Source organism: Haemaphysalis longicornis, unplaced genomic scaffold, assembly GCF_048455015.1.
Source record: "Haemaphysalis longicornis isolate Haplotype H1 unplaced genomic scaffold, Haemaphysalis longicornis Haplotype H1 scaffold_1, whole genome shotgun sequence".
NCBI lineage: Eukaryota > Metazoa > Arthropoda > Arachnida > Ixodida > Ixodidae > Haemaphysalis > Haemaphysalis longicornis.
In genome coordinates, this window is record NW_027526203.1 from 7,247,135 (window position 1) to 7,266,524 (window position 19,390).

The window sequence follows — 19,390 nt, forward strand, 5'->3', positions numbered from 1 at the left end:
TGTTCAGGCAAATATTGTGAAGAACACAGCAGCCTACTATGAATAGTGTAATCTTGTCGACTGTTGTGAGCTCCACGTACCGGAGCTGCCGAAACCTCTGTTTAAGCAGGCCAAATGCATTCTCGATCACGACCCTTGTCGAGGTATGGCGGTCGTTGTATGCGTTTTTTTCTGCGGTCATGTTACCGTAGTTTTTGTACGGTGTAAGCAAGTGTTCCCGGACGGGGTATGCAGCGTCCCCGAGGATATGGTACCTGTTGATTTCGCAAAGCGTAGGCAAATCCTCTTGCACAGGCGACAGCTTCAAGACTCTTGCGTCATGAACTTTGCTGGGGGGGCCCGTGAAAACGTCCTGAAATCTCCTGTTTGAGTCGCAAATTCCCTGCATCGTGATAGACACCTGGTCGTGCCTGTTTATGTAAGTCGACCTGACTTTGTTGACCGGGCAGCGGACGGGGATGTAGGTACCGTCAATGCACCCAATGACGTTTGGAAATCCTGCAAGCTGCAAAGAGAGAACGTATGCAAGTGTAGGCTTATACGTGGCATTCACACGGCCATTACTGTTTGGTAAAACACATAGTCAGCGAGTGCACTGGTGCACATAGGTGAAAGTGTGCTACAATAGTCGGGTATTCATTGTGTTAATGACTGGTTAAATACTTTTTTACTGCAACTGGTGCTGATTTTTTATTACTCATATTTTTTTCATCATACTTTAAATTCCAAATCGCGAAAAAAAAAAAAAGGAGAAACCACTGCTCACTTTCTTGAAATCCCTGGCCAGAGCCTCCTTGTCAGGTGCGAAGTAAATGACTTCTGGGGCAATGGCAACCAGAAACCCAAGCACCCTGTCAATGACGGTGAGCTGCGTAGAGTCTGCCATGTTGAACAGCACGGCAACCTCCCTGATTGAGGCCTTGTTGACCGCGTACCTAAAAACAATTGCCACAGTTTTAAACTCTAAAAACCTTCCTTTGCCACCATTAAAGCAAAGGTTTAGTTTGTCATATGCATACATGGCAATACAATGCGTGCAGATTGCGAAGCCATGCATTGACCTAGCTGCGTGGTAACAATAGGGCTTCAGAATTTTTTTTTTTTTTTGTGATACAGCCTTACGGACGAGAAATACCATGGTGAGTTGCCGTATGCCGTAATGACCAAAATGGGATGACTTACTACTCTGAGAAGAATGTTTTCTAGAGGTATTGTTATACGATGAACCAACAAGCCTGAACAGTACAACAATATTTAAAGCACACAAACGAAGTGCTGACTTTCATATTGTTTATACTCTCCCCAACAAAACCCATTTTAAGAGCCTGAAATATTAATAACCTACGCCAAAGGACTCGTAGCATACAACTAGTGCTTTCAATTTCGCTTTATTTTTATGTACGCTGGGTATGTTAGGAAGGTAGGTAATAAACAGTTGAGAGTCAGTGTTTGCCCTGCGTGTTTTCATCTTGGCGCAGCACTGCAAACATAACAATATTCGACGTTTGATGACCATTAACGAGACTACAATACACTAACGACGGGGTGACTCTCACCCGCACAGGAAATGCCCGAAAGCGAAACACCACACTGTACCACAAGCTTCGTAATATGCAAGATGTAGCTGGCTTACCAGAGAAACGAAAGAATGTGCTCTTCCGGCGTCTTCGCGGGCGCGCCTCCGTGGTGCCGGTCCAAGGGAAAGAAATGGGACTTCTCGAACTGCCTGATAAGGTCGTAGCACGCTCTCCGAGGCAGGCGGAAATTCCTGCGAAACTGCAACGAGCATTAGACCTCGACACATTAATTTGATTTTCAGCTTACCTGCTCTTCAGAATAGATGTGCACAACCTTGCGAACGTATTCCTGCACTTTGAATACTGGAAGTGGTTCGGCGAACAGTTCCGCGAACTTCGCAGCGTAAACGTGCGAGTCGTCGTCGTCTAAGCTGCTGTCCTCCCCGGCGTCGATTTCGAGCTGCAGAAGTAGCGGAGACGGCTCCCCTACACTCAACAGGCGTCTCCGTTTCGACATGATGCGGAGAACAGCACAAGAAGCAAAATCGTCGAAACACTCCCACAACTAACCGCTGTCGAGGCCTCAGCACAGAAACTGAGGATTCAGCGAACGCCACCGACTGGACAGGCGAGCGGGGCGAGCCACAAAGGCGCAGCCGGCGAGCCGCGGCGGCCGCGGTGGAGTACGACGCTCTGAGACGACCAACCGAACATACGTCGAGCGCTCGATTTCGACCACCCGAACACGGAGTCGCTTTTCGGAGTGCTCTAGAGCGCTCTAAAACGACCACCCGAATACGGGCGCTACGTGTAATTAGCTAAAGGGAGAAGCTCGCTGGTTGGGGGAGAAAACCCCCGATTTCCTCCCTTTTTCTACCCTTTTTTCTTAGAGTGTACCTTCTTCATTCGGCTACTTGCACATAGACGGTGATTCCTCTGCACCTTTTCGCGCAGTTCAAGACATTAAGTAATTTATCTTAAACGGCGATATGCAGTGTTTCTTTTTCTTCTGGTTAATACGAAAGGGGGGTGGGTTCTGTCCTCACCTGCCCTTTCTATTTGGTTTATTTGTTGAACTTAATCGGTACGAGATGACCCGCTTCCCTTTTTTTCCTGTAGCTTATTGCAAATAATGCTTAGTAGGGCTATGAAGCGAGTTTGTTGGTTCATGGTTTGTATGTAAATTGAACAGCGCCAACAAATGGCACCAAAAGCAAGAAAACGCGAAATACACAGTCATGCGTTGCCTGTGTCTCGTGTTTTCTAAACCTACGTCCCTTTTATCGCCGCAGTTATTAAAAAAACGGAGTCGATCGGTCGCCGAAGTCGATGATCGCTGATCCGATGAAGCGATGGCTCGTGGTCGACGGCACGTGGCAAAACGATGAGTAGCAAGGTGTACAACATGTACACCTTATTTACACTTCGTGTCTACAACTTTCAAGGCTTATGATCGCGTACAAGAGGTCGGGCAAGGACCGCGTCGAGCCGGGCTCGCCACACTCCCCTCCCTCTCTGCCCAGTCCTTGTCTCCCTAAAAAATATAAAACTCCTCGGTTTTACCACTAAAGCCCCGCCCACAAACGGGACGTCACAACTTGAGAGTGAGGATGGCTCATTAATTGAGCCACCCTAGGCCGCTGATTGGCCACCGTGGCAAGCAAAGGTAGGTGCTTTCCAAATAGTCACGTGACCCTGCTCTCTCACTCTCATACTAAAACTCAGAGGGGTTCAGCAAAACCCAAATGTAACGCAAATGAAAAGGAAACAACTAAAAGCAAACATTTCGCCAGCCATCGGTTGTCGGGTTGCTTGTCTTAAAGTATTGTTCATACACGCGTGCCGCCTATCCTTGTGCCCCGCACCGCCAAAATTTATTTTCTTTGTAAACACTTGGAGCGCTTAACAAAGACTGTTCGCCTACCATTTGTAATGGTAGACAGAACCATGGAACAACCATGGAACAAACAGAACCGGTAACCATGGTAGGCAGAACGTCTAGTGACCCCCTCATACTTTTGACCCATTGACTGATTTTCAGCTCCCATCCGCTTCAGGCTTTCTCGTGGCGGTAATCGCTGTCGGTAACGTGTCAACGGTCCCTCTCTGCCGGTTTCCCAAAAAAATAACGCAAGGAAACCCTCCCACGAAAGCTGGCATCGCTTTCAGCTATTATGGGGTGACCGACGCGTTGGTAAGCGTCGTGTCCGTGGATTCTGAGTGAAGCGGTCAAACGAGTCAGAAAGTCCAACGGATCAAAAGGTCCAATATTGGATCTTTTGACTCGTTGGAGTGTCTTGTCTCGGTGGACTGGATCACCGTGGACCTTTTGACGCGGCTGAGGCGAGTCAACAGGTCCAACTAGTCGAGAGGTCCAAGCTGTTACAAATGCCCGCAAGCGCACGTGTAAAGTAAGAGAACCAAGAACAGACACCCAAGCTTTCCAAGAAATCCAAAACCCGAGACGCACCGCAGAGCGTCTACGGGGGTCGGCCCAGACGGGAGAGTTTCGGCCTTCCCCGTGAAGACTCTGAAGAGAAGCTTTGCGTGGAGCACTCTGCCTTGTGAGCTCGACGTCGAAAACGTGTTTCTTCTGTAGGTGTGAAAATAATATAGTTTTTTCATTCTATTTATCTCCCTACTCGATCTCGTGGCGACGTTGTTGTTTTATGTAATTCAGTCAAAAGAACCTATAACACAAGCTATGAAAGCACACCCAAAGGACAGGCAGTGCTACAGGTACAGTGGGGGAAATTTTCATGACATTTTGTTACTCTATGCGGCAGCTGAAGTCAACCCCACCATCGCTTCTCGTGCGGAAAGACTGGCGGTTGACGGGTGGCGGAAGCTAGAGCAATCAGTAACCATCACAAGCAGCCATTAAACGCAAGGTAGACCCGCATAACTTAATTAAACGACCAAATATTACTATAGGGAATTTTATTGGACCGAATCATTATATAAAATGAGTTGAGGGGGTTAATTATCAAGAACGGCTGACGGTAAATTAAAAATGGAGAGGGCAAAAAACAAGGCTCGGTGGACATGCTGATGCGTTGGACCTTTTGACGCGTTGTACCCCTTGACCCAAATTGTACCTTTCGACTTGTTGTACCTCTTGACTCGGTTGTCACGCGACCATTGGACCTTTCGATTCGTTGGACCTCTTGACTCATTCGACCTCTTGATCAGACACAAAAGCGCGGTGAATAACAATACGCTTCCTCCGTGTCTCCTTACGCCCCTCACGCCGAAGTCAGCTCGGTCGGCGTGAAGCCAAACACCACAAAAGTAAACACTCTATACCTAACGAACGATATCTAGTTGCTGGGCGGTAATAATTAATAAAGTGAAGTGCGCGAACTTAACACTCGTTGTTTGATTTATATTAGCAAATTATGCTGCAAAGATGATGATTCTAGTGGTGAAATGGGTGCAATGTGGACATGAGGACGAATTACATCCTTGTTAAATTTGAAAGAACTAGCCTTTGGCAGCTCAAAATCTATTCCTTCCCCAAAATACGTTTTCCAACAAAACCGAAGGGTAAGAAATACGTAAAAACTTTATATATTGCGCTCACGATGTGAGCACTGATTTATTTCGGGCAATACTAAAGGGACCCTGCAACACTACTTCTTTCGATGTCTTCAATGCTTGCCGACCCGCCGCGGTGGCTCAGTGGCTAAGGCGTTGTGCTGCTGAGCTCGAGGTCGCGGCCTCGATTCCCGCCGCGGCGGCCGCTTTCTGATGAAGGCGAAAAGCAAAAACGCTCGTGTGTACGAGATTTCGGCGCACGTTAAAGATGTCCAGGTGGTCAAAATTAATCCGGAGCCCTCCACTACGGCGCGTCTCATCGCCTGCGTTGCGTTGACGAGTTAAACCCCCCCTATGAATCAATCAATTAAATGCTTGCCGAACGTAATCAACGAGCGCATACTCTACTTAAATTAGGGAGTCGCAAAGTACCTCAGCCAAAAATTACAGCTCAATGCCCATCAGGTAACTTAGACACTTACTCAAAAGATTTTTCTCTCCTTTCCGGTATTGGCGTTCTTCGACTGCTGGAATTACATCATTAGAGCGGTGTATCAGCCATTGGCCGACATTTTTAAGTTGCACCAATGGACGCATTTGATAGCCACTTAAAAAAGAAAGCCACGAAAGCAAAGCTGAAACGGAAGGCTTATCGGCTACGACGAGAAAACTTGCTCGGAGCGAAAAAGACTCCAGCCCTTGCAGTTACTGTGGCCACACGTGCTCGGAACAAGAAAGTCGTGCCATAGCGTACATCAGAAAATCACGCACTGCCGCTGCCTGCTGGCGATAACTATAGCTTTTGCAGTGCCATCAGATGCGAAGGAGAGAGTGAAATAGTTTATCGGGACTGTTGCACAGTCCTTCTACACCTGTTATCATTGTATTACCTCTTCGTTAACATCCGTGTGGCATAGAGTTTCATACAAATAACTAGAGGGGAAACTGGCGCTGCGATCGTACGCCTCAATGGGCGTGATGGGTAGTTGTGGATTCGGATTGGCGCTCAATGGCTTGCGGAAGTTACTATGGATTGCAGGCAGTTTCGTTTTCGTTTTGGATTTACATGAACACATTTGCCTATGCGGTGTGTTGGAAGACGCTATCAAAAATACGTTTCTGCTTGAACTGCATGCCGCGCGCGCACTGACGCCACCCTGAGTAGAAAGTTTTATAACTAGAGTTGCGAATTGGGTGAGTTATCAATTCGTTGCCGGCACAGCGAGCACGAAAACACAAATGACGGCGCTCTGTGCGGCGAAGTTGTCTGCGAATAAGGAGTTGCGGCGCTGCTTATTCGGCAGAGCAATGTATTGTCGAAGCTAACGACGGTTGCGAATCGCTTAGAACAGCCACACATTCCGTGCGAACGCCGGCTCCTACAACGTAGACCAGTAGTATCGGCGGTTGATAGGAACGCACCTTGATGAATGTCACTAATTCAGGCAAGAATAACTTTTTCAAAGGTAATCGGTTTCTTTTTTTTTATAAGCACAAAACTTTTCGCTTCCTATTACAAACCACCAGCGCCGAAACTTTTTACAAGTAGTTTTTAAAGAAGTCCGCGTCCTGCTGTAGTTGGCGGCAAATGGCAAACCTGCTCCGCAAACCTCCTCGACTCCGCGTCTCCTTTTTATTTAACGCGGCGTTTTATTTTGTACAAAACCAATTTTTTGTCACTAACTTTTTTGTTCGCCATGTAATTTGTAAACGGAGACCCGGACAATAAGAGTTTTTTTGTCAAAAAACACAATTTGCGCAGCCAGAAGCTTGTTTCGATCCTACGCAATCCGGTTCCACAATTACCCATCATTCCCATTGAAGCGTAAGCGCCGCTGCCATGTTCGCGTTGACACTAGCGCCAGTTTCCCCTCTAGTTATTTGTATGAAACTCTATGCCGTGTGGTACGAGAAACTAGAGGTGATACTACAATCGCACTCATGTTTCTTGGCGGTGGCCCAATGTGGTCAGCGGCCGCCAATAACAGCGCAGTTTGGTGACGTAATGACGTCGCGCAGGCGACACGACTGCTGCGTATGTTTTCTATAATAGCTACATTTTTGGCTTGAATTGTGCGCATAAATCGGTGTCATTATTATTCGGATCAAGCGGTATTTTTAGTATGCCGCGGTAGTGTTGAGTCTTTTTTTAAAAGTAGGCCACCATCTGAGGACCGTTGCATAACTTGTAATAATGACGTTATGGTTGGTGATTTGACGCGGCAGCTCGCTTGTGCCACCCTGCACTCAGCCGAAGCAATTGGCTTGCGGCTGTTGCGCACACAAGCATCTTACCCGAAGCTCTACTCTACAGGCGGCCTTCACCCCAGCGACGGATAGGATGAACAAAGTCTGCAAGGCCGGCAAGCAAGACGGTAAGGGCCATTTTTATTGCCCTCGACTGCATCCGGAAGGCTCATTGTAACAGATAACCTTGCCGTCACACCCGTGTCTGACTCTTCCAGTATCACGGAGAGGAAGGCACGGTACACCTGCGTACTGACACGCTATGCAAGACCATACGCTAGGCCTTCCTTCCACGGTGTGTTGTAAGCTGCATGCCCCATTAACTAGCACATTACGAGGTGGCGGCTGCTTGAAACCGGGGGTATTCCCGGTCGGGCACACCTACATCTGCCTCCTCAGCGTTCGCTAATATCTTCTAAAGGATGTGCTGTCTACCTCAGCCCGAACAGCGCGCCCTAATTCGAAAAATACTAAAAATATTGAACGAATGAATCCAGGGGGAGGGAATTCCCGAAGGACATGGTTGGCCTATCCAACCCTTGTCACTGCCTGTATAGCAGTCAGTTTGGCCGTGCAGCCGCCCAGCCAGCGTTCGGTTGAGGGGCATGCAGCGTTGTTGTTGCCGGCTTCCGGCGGCAGTTGTGTCGCGTACCAGGCTCCTGAATATTGCAAGGGTCGTTTTTCGCTTCACCGATGTCTTGTACGCCTTACGGTACCATCGACTTTGGCTGAAAAGATAGAGCGGCAGCTTGCGGCTCATTGCGTCTACCTGGTGGACTCAGGCTCTTGTAACCCGCACCTGCGCAGTTGCCGACCACTGCATCTGCATCTTGTTGCACATCATCTGAGTGTTGTCTCCGGCGAATGAAACTTGTATATCAACGACTCGAGTTATTTTCCAAGCATTAGGGCAACGTACTTCACGCTGCCAAGTAAAACCTGCTTTTTAGGGCGTAGATTTGTTTTCTGTTTCTTTTTTTTTGTAAGCTCCAAAAAAAAAATAAATAAAACAAGCAAGCTGCTAACGGAGAATCTGTGGGACAACTGAATGAAACTAAGAACATTTTTTTGTTGATCCAATTTCTATTCCAAGGCATCCGCGGTTTTTTTTTTTTTTTCGGGGACATTTTTGCATTGCTTGCCAGAAATATGACGGGGTTTTTCGCCATGTTTTATTCATTCAAATATTCTCATCAAAGTCAATGTTGTTCACCAAATCATTCTAGGTATTTTCTCGTTACACCCGTTTTCACCGTTTTAGATGAGCTTCGACATTTCACTATATAGTAGAGACCGTGGCTATTCTGATGGCACTTGTAAGTCCGCTTCATTTTAACGGGCAAGGCCATTCTTTCTGGGAGACCGTCAGTCTATTGTGTCATGTATGTCGATGACGGTTTGATCTTAAAAGTACACCTTCCTCATCCCCCACCTTTTATTCACGCCCTTAAGAGGGAGTTCACTGCGGCTTCGGCATAACAGTACCGTTGACAGTTAAACAATCGAAAGTTTTATTGCGCGACTACAGATGGGGCATGTCGGCAACATTTCCACGGCACCGTTCATTTTCGCCGCTCTCTGTAACCAGAAGGAGCAATAGAGTAGCAGAGAACGGCCGAGGGGAGATAACGCGCGGAGAACCTTCGGAACGCTGGCCACGTTATACGACGGAGACAAGTATAAACGCAGTGCTCCAGCTGCCGTTGCCTCGGAGCTCTGACGACTCACGAGGCCGCGATTGCATGCGCTCAAAACCGACGAGCCAGTGAGGGTGGCTGGCATACAAGAAGGAATGGAAATGACGGCGGCGAAATCCCGATGTTGGTGGGTAACGGAAGGAGCGACAGGCACCCAATGACGCTGCTAAGGCGAGCAAACGTGGCAACTGAGATGGTTAGGGCACTAAGCACGGTTGGCACGGTTTCGCGTTGAGGATTCTCCATTAAGCGTGAGCAAGGCGTGCGCTCGGGAGGTGCCTCAAGTTCTCGTGGTTTCTTTTACAGCGGAAACCTGCTATTGTCGGAATTTCCGTAAATCTTGTCCCGTACGAAAGAAGCAAAACCAGGAGCGTGTCTTGTGAACATTTCAAGAACCACTTTCAGTGCGATTCTTCGGTCACCTCCGTGTGCAAAATATCTGCTCGCTTCGCTGCAAATGCCGCCGAAGCTAGTAGACAGTCTCTTTCCCCTTGTGTGCTATGATATCCTCTTCTATATCCCCCTCCCACCCCGCTCCTTCAGGAATGGAGGTCTGCAAAACTCAATTCAATTTCCCACGCTTCGGCTGCTAGCGCGCGATATCTCCATTCGTTTCTATTTTGCACTGAGCAGCACGAGCCCACATTTTTGTGTTAGTATTTGCTTTATCTCGCCTATCTTCGGCGTCACTTCTTAACGAGCTTTTTTTTACTTGCTAAAGCCAAAAGCAACCCAACGTATTTTTAAAGGTGTTGTGCCACCAAATTTTAAGTCTGTAAAAAACCTGCTGTAGGCTTCCTCTGCATGCAACGACCCTCAACACGAAGTGCTGGGTACAGCAAGCGCTTAATATATATTTTAATTCGCTTCTAAAAATTACCTAAATGCTCTTCTGGAAATCGGGACCCATCGCTAGCGCCACTAACCATGACGTCAGTGAATTGCCAGCACAGCAAAGTTTGTGACGTCATACAACGCTAGCGACTCGAGCGACGTCAACGTGAACTCCAGTTACCACAGCTTGTTTGGTCGCTTGGTCGTATCGACACACTATACCGATACGACGGCGATGACGACGCCACGCCGACGAGAAGTTAAAACATCGGCCAACTGCCGAATTGCCAGACCGCGTTGTCACACCACGCCGACGGCGACACGAACACGTCGGCCGATGGAAAGTCGCCGTAGTGTGACTGACTCGCCGACCGAAGACGCCAACAAAACCGGTCGCCTGACTGGTCGCACGACGCGTCGTCAATCGACCGAGAAGCGAAAACTGCGCCCCGACAACATTCGTGCCGCAATGATCGCGGCTCTATTTTGTTAGTTTCTGAAGGGTAATAAACTCAGTAAGTTCCATGAAGCCCATACAACTCAACACTAGCGCAATGCGATCCGTATTTTGGCGTTCGACGCTTCGGTCGTGCTCTTCGGCGACGCCGCTACCCCGGAATGCGTGTGCGATCGGCTCGCCTGTAGAAAATATAAGGTCAGTTTCGTGCAGAAGAACAGTTACGTAGGGTAATTTGGGTAATAAGAGATCAGTATCGGCAAAGGTTTTTAACGTAAAACGTAAAACCAAAGTACGGCAAGCACTATCCCTTCAGTGCAAAATCGCAGTCGCAGCCGGGCACACTTATTTTTGCGAGCGCTTTCGCAGAAGAGCAGAGTTGATGGCGATAAGCTGTCGCGGGGGCTTCGCGGAACCTTGCTGCGCAAGCGCTATTTAAAAAATGTGAGTTTACAAGCCAGGAATTCTGTAAACTAGCTAGTAAACACCGACGTACGACTCCAAGGATGGGCCTCCATCTAGTACACCGGCTATATCGCAGCGTGGAATCGTTTGTTCGCTGGCTCAGTGGTCTCGCGCGTTCCGCCCGTCTGGTCAACGTTGCCGGTTCGATTCGCGGCGGGGGCAGCTTTTTTTTTAGCGTTTTTTTAGCATTTTTATGGTTTGCAAATCCATGGTTTTCATTTGTCTGCATCCGAGGATGCAGACAAAGAATCCGCGTCGGAGCTGTCGCGGCTTGACGTGACGAGTCGGCGTGTTTACTTCCGTGGTGAAGCACGTATGTGGGGGAGCAGACGCCGCAGTAAAGTCGCAACGTACCGCAGCGCCGCCGTGGCAGAGCCTCCTCGCAACACTGTGACGTCACTGCTTGAATCGGCGCGCAGAAACCGAAACCGAATCCTGTTCACATGAATCGTGCGATAATAAATTTTTCACTCAGAATATGTGCGTGTGAGAGCATGTATCATGCTTTCTAACGAATTATAAAACGTTTGCAACAAAGAATGCACAAGCAACAAATTTGGTGGCACAACACCTTTAATTGAAAGGAGGCTGGTGTGTTCTTTGCTAGGCCCTTAAAGGAGCCCTAAACATGGTTTCACAGGTTGAGATTTTACGTGCGCAATCGCTGGAGTACTACCAAGGAACGCCTTGCCGTAAAAAAATGATTTAACAGCGTTGTTCATTAGCCGAGTTACCTTTCATTAAAAAGGGCCATATATAAGGCCTGGAGCGTTCATCCTTTCTTCACGCCTCCAAAGCACTGTGAAAGCTACGACATCCCGGACCCGGAGCAGAGCATTCGAGATACGCACAAGCTTTGTCTCCGCTCGGCGGTATGTCACGCTCTTTTTTTTAACAGCCCGTGCGCATGCCCCGCACACTACTGCCAAGTGGGGCCAGTCGTCTCTCGGTCCGCTTGAACTTCCGGATGGCCGTGCCCCTCACATCGGCTGTGCTTGGCGTCAGCACGCCAGTTTTCGAATAGGTGAATAGTAAAAAGCTCAAAGGCTCATTGGGCACGTCGTCTGCTCCCGCCACTTTTGGTTCCACATATCTCCTGGCCCCCAGTACGCCGGGTGCTCTCTCGCTCGCGTATGTGAGGGTTGTTTATTTGTCACAGAGAGCTTACCTTTCAGAGAAGCCCCTAGTAGGATGAATCGTTGTTATTCATTGAATTCGCGATGCATGAGCGTTTTTTTTTCCTCGATGGAAACGGATAAACAGCACGCACACACGCGCGTGAAAGCGGCCGGTGTACGGAAGGCAAGGTGAGCTCTCAAACCGGAACTTGCGGTAGCAGGCAATGTACCCATGAACCTTTGGCTTTTTACCAGTCACCTATAAGGGAAATGAGCGTTTGAAGGCCACATAGGGGCATCCCGAACGCAACATACTCGCTTACGACAGTAATCGAACATTTCCACCGGCGACTAGCGGCCCGCTAGCGTTTCCGATGTGCTGTCACGGCGAACAGGTCCCTTCGAGGTCGGGTCGTGCAGAAAAGGCTTAGCATGCCTGTAGTTCTTCTGTCACCGCTTAACAAAGCCGTGCCGATGACGATCCCCAGCACAATATTGCACCGCACTCTCACCCCCTTTCCCGCATTTTTAAACTGTTTTTCAGAAATATTCCCGCTTTGGCGGGCGGTGACAATTAAGCTTTAGCTGTTGCGGTGTATGCCGTATCATGCATACACCACACAGTGGGCTCCTTGTCAACCATGCACGCACATGCTTGCCGTGGTCACGCGTGTAGCGGCGTTTTCGCCTGCAGAGATGTTCTGTGTTTTTAAGCGTTATTTATACCTTGTAAACGACGCGCTCTAAACTCAGCTACGCTCGTGTGACGGATGGCGACGATCGCGATTTGTACCTACTAAGATACGCCGTGCCGCCGGTGCCTGCGTGCCGCTCGCCAGTATCGCCGAAACGTACAGCCTGTAAAAGGCTTGTCTATAACACAGCTTTCGTACTCTCAGCCTTATCCTGCCCCGCCGGTGCGGGATTTGAATAAAACTACTGCGGAATTCTGAAGTCTTAGCCCTTCGCTTTTGCCTCCGACATGTTTGGAACGAGTATGTTTCGGCAGTTTTCGGATGTGGCTGGTTGAAGCTGAAATCGCTGTTATAGACAAGCGTTTTACTGACTGTACAGGGCCGTCCACTTTAGGTGCGAACACGCCGCAGCGTGGCCGCGCTCCGAGGAGCGCCAGCGCACAAGCCGCGGCCACGCATCGAAGCTAAACGGCGCAGGCGCATAGGGGCGTAGAGGTGGGGCTTGGTGTCGTCTGTTATAGCGCGGGAGCGCGCCGTACTTGCTTTGCTGGGAAGCAAGCATGCTTGCAGAGTCTTGCCTCTTAGCGCGCTGCGATTGCGTTGCGGGAAAGCGCACTTCTCTTACTGCGCCCCGTTGTGTATTTTCTGCGTGCGGCAACTGAGCGCTTCCTCTTTTAAGGTCCACAATCCCAGTTAAATGCATGTATTGCTGAAGGCATTGCAGGATGGTTTGTCTGTGGTTGGAGGGTTTAGCGCGCAGTGGAATTAGCAAAAATAAAAGAAACTCCAAACCGAGGGGAACAAAAAAATGCCGAGCACTAGGGAACGCGTGCCTTGCGTAGACCACCTAGGCCCCGGATTATGCAGTCGCTTTAGCAAAAAAAAAAGAAAACGCCAGCGGTGTTGTAAACCGCTCCCGCGCATCTAAAAACAACTAAAGCACAAATGCTAAACACCTAATCATAAAGCTGACAAGACACCCTGCTTGGGGGAGGTCATCGCGACCGCCTCATTCTCTGGAAGCCATTATGGATGATATGAGACATGGCTGCGAGTGTGCGAATCCTTTCCGTGACGACTTGCAGATCCCGCCACTGCCTGAAGTCGATGACGACGAGATGGTGGAATGATAAAATGCTGACAATTACTTCGCATCCCCCAGTCGCCGCGAAGACGACGACGACCTCTTTCATATATATTACGATTACTAGCGCGCACCTATGCAGATAAGCAATGATATTAATACTTAACGGTGTCCGGCAATGCTCACCTTCAACAGCTTCGCCATTCGTCTTGGCCGCGAGTGCAAGCTTCCTTAAATGTTTTTTTGATCGGAGTGTCTAGCTTCAAGACCGGAGTGTCTAGCTTCAAGAGTGTCTAGCTTCTAGCTTAAGTCTTGCTTCAAGACACTCGCAGGTTGCTCGATGCGACTTCGAACGTGATCAACGAACTCATGGAAATCGGCAACACTATCGTTAATCGTGTATCGTTTCAATGTGCATTATTAAGCACATCGAAAACGTATCCAACATATTGGTGATTTTTCAGTTCGTGGCGTTTGGCTAAGCATTGTGTGTGAGGATGGTAAAGAAAAGAAGGCAGAAGTTCTGGACCTCAACAATGGAGAAGCTGTTCCACAATTGTGTAGCATGGAACTGGTGACCACAGCTTCATTACTCGCGTAGGCCCATTGCGAGGAAGTGCGGGTCGGACCAGAAAGGAGGATAAGTAGCAGGTGGCAACAAAGGGAACAGCCGGTGTCTCCCAATAACAAGCCAGGTAGGCCGCGCAAGCAATGGCATATCCATTATAATGTAGCAGACTAGAGTGGAACGAGTCCAGGATTCGGTCGGAGAGTAGGAAGATTGTACTGCGCGCGTGATCCACTGGGTGGGATACTGCTTAAACCATCTCGACGATGCGCGATATTCATATATATGAAAAAAGCCAACACACATCGATACCAAAGTCGCGAGATCCAGACCCAGTCGCTGTGACCAAAATTCCTCGGAAAGAAAATACACAGGCCCCAATATGCTACGTAATAGCATTGCATGTGAAATAAATCCTGGTGGCCGAAATTATATGTAGCACTCCTCTACAGCGTCTCCAATAAAACCAAATCAAGTCAGTTCTGAAATGTTTGCAACAATACCTGTATTTATCTGGGACCGCTGATCTGAAAAGAGGAAGCGCTCAGTAGTCGTACGCAGAAACTATACGGCACGGCGCAGTGAGAAAAGTGCGCTTTCCCGCAACACGGTTGCGGCGTGCTAAGAGGCTACAAGCATGCCAGGCGATGGCCAGGCGTGCTTCACAGCAAAGCAATCACGGCACGACATGAATCCCCGCCTCCAAGCCCCTATGCACCTGCGCAGCTTAGCTTCGATGCGCGGCCGCGGCTTGTGCGCTGGCGCTCAGCTGAGCGCGGCCACGCTGCGCCGTGTTCGCACCTAAAGTGGACGGCCCCGTACATCCGCGTTTCCCCCAGAGCCGGGAACGCTCATTGGCCACATCATTTGAAGGGGCCCACCAAGAGTGGCGCCGTACTGTTCAGTGCTTCGTGCGTCTCAGAGGCTGCGGCAGAGCCACGGAGCAAGAATATATAGGAGGGGAAACCGCCCATTGCGGCAAGCGCAGGCGAGCGACCAGATGTCACACTGAAAACCAAGGCGGACTGCCGAGTTTCGTAGCTGCGACGGTGAAGTAGAGGGCAGCGGCACCTGATGGACGAACTGATAGCGGCCGCAATTCCTTCCGTGGCTGCGCAGTGCAATGCCGATCGCGGTAGCCGCACAGTTTCTTTGCCCGCGGCAGATGCCGCTAGCTTAACGTCTGACGAGAACTTGTGACATTATCCGGTCGCGCTAGGAAGCTTCGTTTCCCCTCCTATCTTATTCTTGCTCCGTGATCAGAGCCAAAATACGTCAGGATCGGTAGGTAAACAAGGAAATAACGGAAGATCTTTTTAAATGCAGAGCATTTCAGTAACTCACGATGTCACCCGCGTTGGCGTCCGTAGTCCGCACCGTCGTTGTCCCTACTATATAAATACGATGGGTTGCCTCCTCCTGCCCCTCGTAAATTCGGCACTCACCTCGCACGCGGTTTGCGGGGACGAACAGCAAGTCACTTAACTCTGGCGCACAAGCCGAGATGGCTTTTAGCCACGCACACTGCACACACCCCATGCGAGGTTGAGTCGTACGCCGCTTGAGAAAGATAATCCAGACCATGGGAAGCACTATCCACCCGCAGAAGCACAACGTCGCATTTCATCGCGAAACAAAGGCGTCCACAACACACACACCATCGCCTCCTGTAATGCCAAACGCATCTCGCACTTACAAATGGGAGTGAGTAGTATGCCTGCAGTGCCCATATGCGGCGAGGTGGGGCTCCAAGCTGAACCGGGATCACGCAACCGCAACTGACTTCCAGAGCGGTTTGTGCCTTGTTGCCAGGGCAACCGATGTTTGATATTGTCAAAGAAATGGTGCTCGCTCCAGCGCTAGAAAGCTCAGAGCCGCTGCGGAGCATGTTTTGCCAACGTTGCCGCTCTCCACCACGCGTCGCCCCAAGCTGAACTGGCGTTTTGTGCACGGGTTCTGTATCGGTTTAAAATGTCTTTTTTGGTCTTGAAGATCTGGTTACACGAAAAAATCAAAACATCCCCCTCGCGAGGGGCACGATCAAATGCAGAGCATTTCCGCGGGGGGCGTGCCTGCAAGTCTTATGGATTACGTATTGGTTGTTGTTGTTGTAATTGTTGTCTTCCAGCGTAGACATTGTCGATGAAGTCGATGGTGAAACGTGCCGTGAACCCCCTGCCGCGGCTATTACGCAACGTGGAGAGGCTACGACGCAACGTGGCGCGGCTATGACGCAACACAATCCAACACAATCCACTTTAATCCAACCCAATCCAAATCCAATCCAAACCAAGCCAATCCAATCCAATCGAATCCAATCCAATGCCCTTCGCGAGAGAGTGTTATAGCGCATAGCGCCGAAATCGCGCCACCACATGAACGCGAACCGAACGCGAACCGAACGCGGCGAGAGAGGGTGTTGCGAGCGGAGAGAAGGCGAGGAGGACGCGGGGGAGAGGGCGCACCTGTGGCCGACGGTTGAATGAGTCAAGGATATAAGGTGCGTGCGTAACCTTCCATTCTGTGTCGGCTCCGTGGAGCAGTCGCTAAAGTGCCGTGTACCTTGCGTTCCGCCCGCAGAGTCGTGGGATCGAAACCTGGCGCCGGAAGGCATTATTTCTTTATATAGTGTAGGGTGCGGACTACGTAGTGATGCGGACCACGGACGCCAACGCGGGTGACATCGTGAGTTACTAAAATGCTCTGCATTTAAAATAACTTACAGCTAAACGCATCGAACACTACCTATATCATTTTTAGACCAATTAATAAGAAGATAGATCAAGGCATTCATATTGAATATCGGGGCAATATGATCAACCAAGTCAAAGAACAGAAGTTCTTAGGAGTGTGGTTTCATGAAGAATTATCTTGGCATCCTCACATAGAACACTTAGGCAATAAAATTTCAAAAAATATTGGTGTTCTCTACAGATTGAGAGACTTAATACCGCTTTGGTTGAAAACGCAGCTTTATAACACTCTTGTCTAATCTAGGCTTTGCTACGGGATATTAGCGTGGGGAACAACAAACAAAACAAATTACAAACGGCTGATCGTCTTATAGAAAAGAGTTCTCCGTCTATTTGCGAGTTTTCACGGGCACTATGCCGACTTGAGAACGGGTCTACTATTTGGTCAGTATAGTATGCATAAGGCTGACCAAATTTATTATATGAAGCTTTTACAAGCTATACACAAAGAAAATCTCCATGGCAAACATAACGGCAATAGCAGTATATACCCTTTTAGGTGTGCCAAAATACATACACCGAAACTGCGAACAAACTACGGCAGGCAGTCTTCTCTGTTTCAACGCACCGACATACTCAACAAAGTTGGAGACCACATTGACTTCATCAGCACGGTTTTGTATAATCAGGGGAAGGGTTTCCCTGTACTATACCGCATCACTCGCAGAATCGATAGTCACAGCCTTCTTTTCTGTGGCGGCGGCTTAAATTTCGTGCAACGTATCAACAGACGATAGCTTTGTGGTGGGGATGGCCACGAAAATAATGACGCAAAGAAGTTAACATTGCAACATATAGAGATTGCCGCAGCCTCTGAGACGCACGAAGCACTGAACAGTACGGCGCCACTCTTGGTGGGCCCCTTCAAATGATGTAGCCAATGAGCGTTCCCGGCTCTGGGGGAAACGCGGATGTACGGGGCCGTCCACTTTAGGTGCCCCTCTCTGCCTACCCAGTTTCAGCTGGTGGACAGAGCACAGGTAGCGCGGAATGCACGTGGGCTCCAGGGAAGAAGGAACAACCCCTCTGGCCCGCCCTTTGGGGCGTTCACAAACCTGAATAGAAGTATTTCCTCCTCCTCCTCCTCCTCCAGCTCTCAGATTTTGTCGCCTCTGTCGGCGGCGGCAGAGACGGAAACTTGAGTCGTCTAACACCGGGTTTCAGCTTCCTTGAATTTTATAAAAAAAGAGTTTCCACTCATGTGCTTCCCCAATACAACTCAAACACTGTTCATTAATCATGTATTGATTTGACCTTAGCAAAGAATATCTGTTTGAGGTAGTAAAGAGTGTGGTTGAATGCATTTCACTTGCCTCTGGTTTTACTATTTGTATAGCCACGGGAGTGAATTTAAGTGATGTCGCATGGGTAATCGTTATGGGTGACGCTTATAGCTTTGCTTTCCAAGCACATTCATAGGGTGGATTGGCGCGCATTTTTCAATCTTCCTTGGGTAATATCGAATAGCTTGGTGGTTATTCCTGTAAGCTAAATGACAAATTACGCGACGTTGCCTCATAGTTACGCGGACACACGTGCACCTCACACGATACGGTGGCTCCTGCAAATTCACGGCGATTTCACGGGGCCGAAGGCATGTGAATTTTTTTTTTGCCCCATTTTGCGGTAGTGGCAACGTGCATTTGCAAGGTGTCGTTTCAATAATCTAACCGATTATGAAAACCATATTCTAACCGAGGTGTCCTTTCCACAATCTAACGGAAACTGCACCTTTGACGACGACCTAATGGTATGGCTTAGATTCAGTATGCTGAGAATACGGTAGACATAGCGGCGAACGCGACTTGCAGTAGGCTGTCAGCATTGCATCCATAAGCGCGTATCGTAGAAGAGAGTATTATTCGCCATTGATCTGGGGACAGAAACGCGACAGAGCAACAGAGAGCGAAAGTGCCTGAGGCCACGGGTAAACACAGACTTGCGTGGCTGAAGTAGCGTTGCCTTCACACCGCTGCGGACATTGCTACGGAGAGGTCCAGTTGAAGCGCGGCTGGCCACCTGCCTCTCTCGACGCACCCATCTCACGCTTTCTCGGCGGCTCACGTGACTCCCGCCAGTGATTGCAGGCGTTCTGAATCAAGTCTAGCCAGTACAGGGTGGCAAAAGAGGAAGGAATGGCAATGATGGCGACGAATTCCCGATACTGGCCTACAGGCGCGGCCGCTGTTAGAGCGAACACGGAGCGCGTGGCGGAGCACCACGACGGGCGCCGCGGGAATCTTGCGCCGCATGCGCAATCAGTGTCATAGGCGGAGATAGCTGCACGTCGTCTGCCATGGTTCCTGCCACTTCGCCGCACACGAAAAAAGTGTAAACTCAATCTAGCCACGGTGCTTAACAAAACGTATACGTAAATCCATGATTCAGATATAGTGCAAGGTAAAGTACAAAACATTT

The 19,390-nt window shown here is 49.3% G+C and overlaps 1 protein-coding gene across 1 annotated transcript; it reads right to left on the minus strand.

The window, feature by feature from the left end:
* Positions 1 to 1,332: 1,332 nt before the first annotated feature.
* On the minus strand, positions 1,333 to 2,034 carry LOC144163131 (uncharacterized). Its single transcript, XM_077693950.1, has 2 exons — positions 1,825 to 2,034; positions 1,333 to 1,776 (listed from the first exon to the last, which is right to left on the minus strand). The coding sequence occupies exons 1-2, from the start codon at positions 2,032 to 2,034 to the stop codon at positions 1,630 to 1,632; spliced, it is 357 nt and encodes a 118-aa protein (XP_077550076.1). The 3' UTR covers positions 1,333 to 1,629.
* Positions 2,035 to 19,390: the final 17,356 nt, after the last annotated feature.

Bases quoted from the DNA above. Each gene is read 5' to 3' on its own strand.
- LOC144163131 (XM_077693950.1), bottom strand. From the start codon at position 2,034: ATGTCGAAACGGAGACGCCTGTTGAGTGTAGGGGAGCCGTCTCCGCTA. The intron at 1,777-1,824 runs GTAAGCTGAAAA...TGCTCGTTGCAG, and splicing joins ACATCTATTCTGAAGAGCAG to TTTCGCAGGAATTTCCGCCT.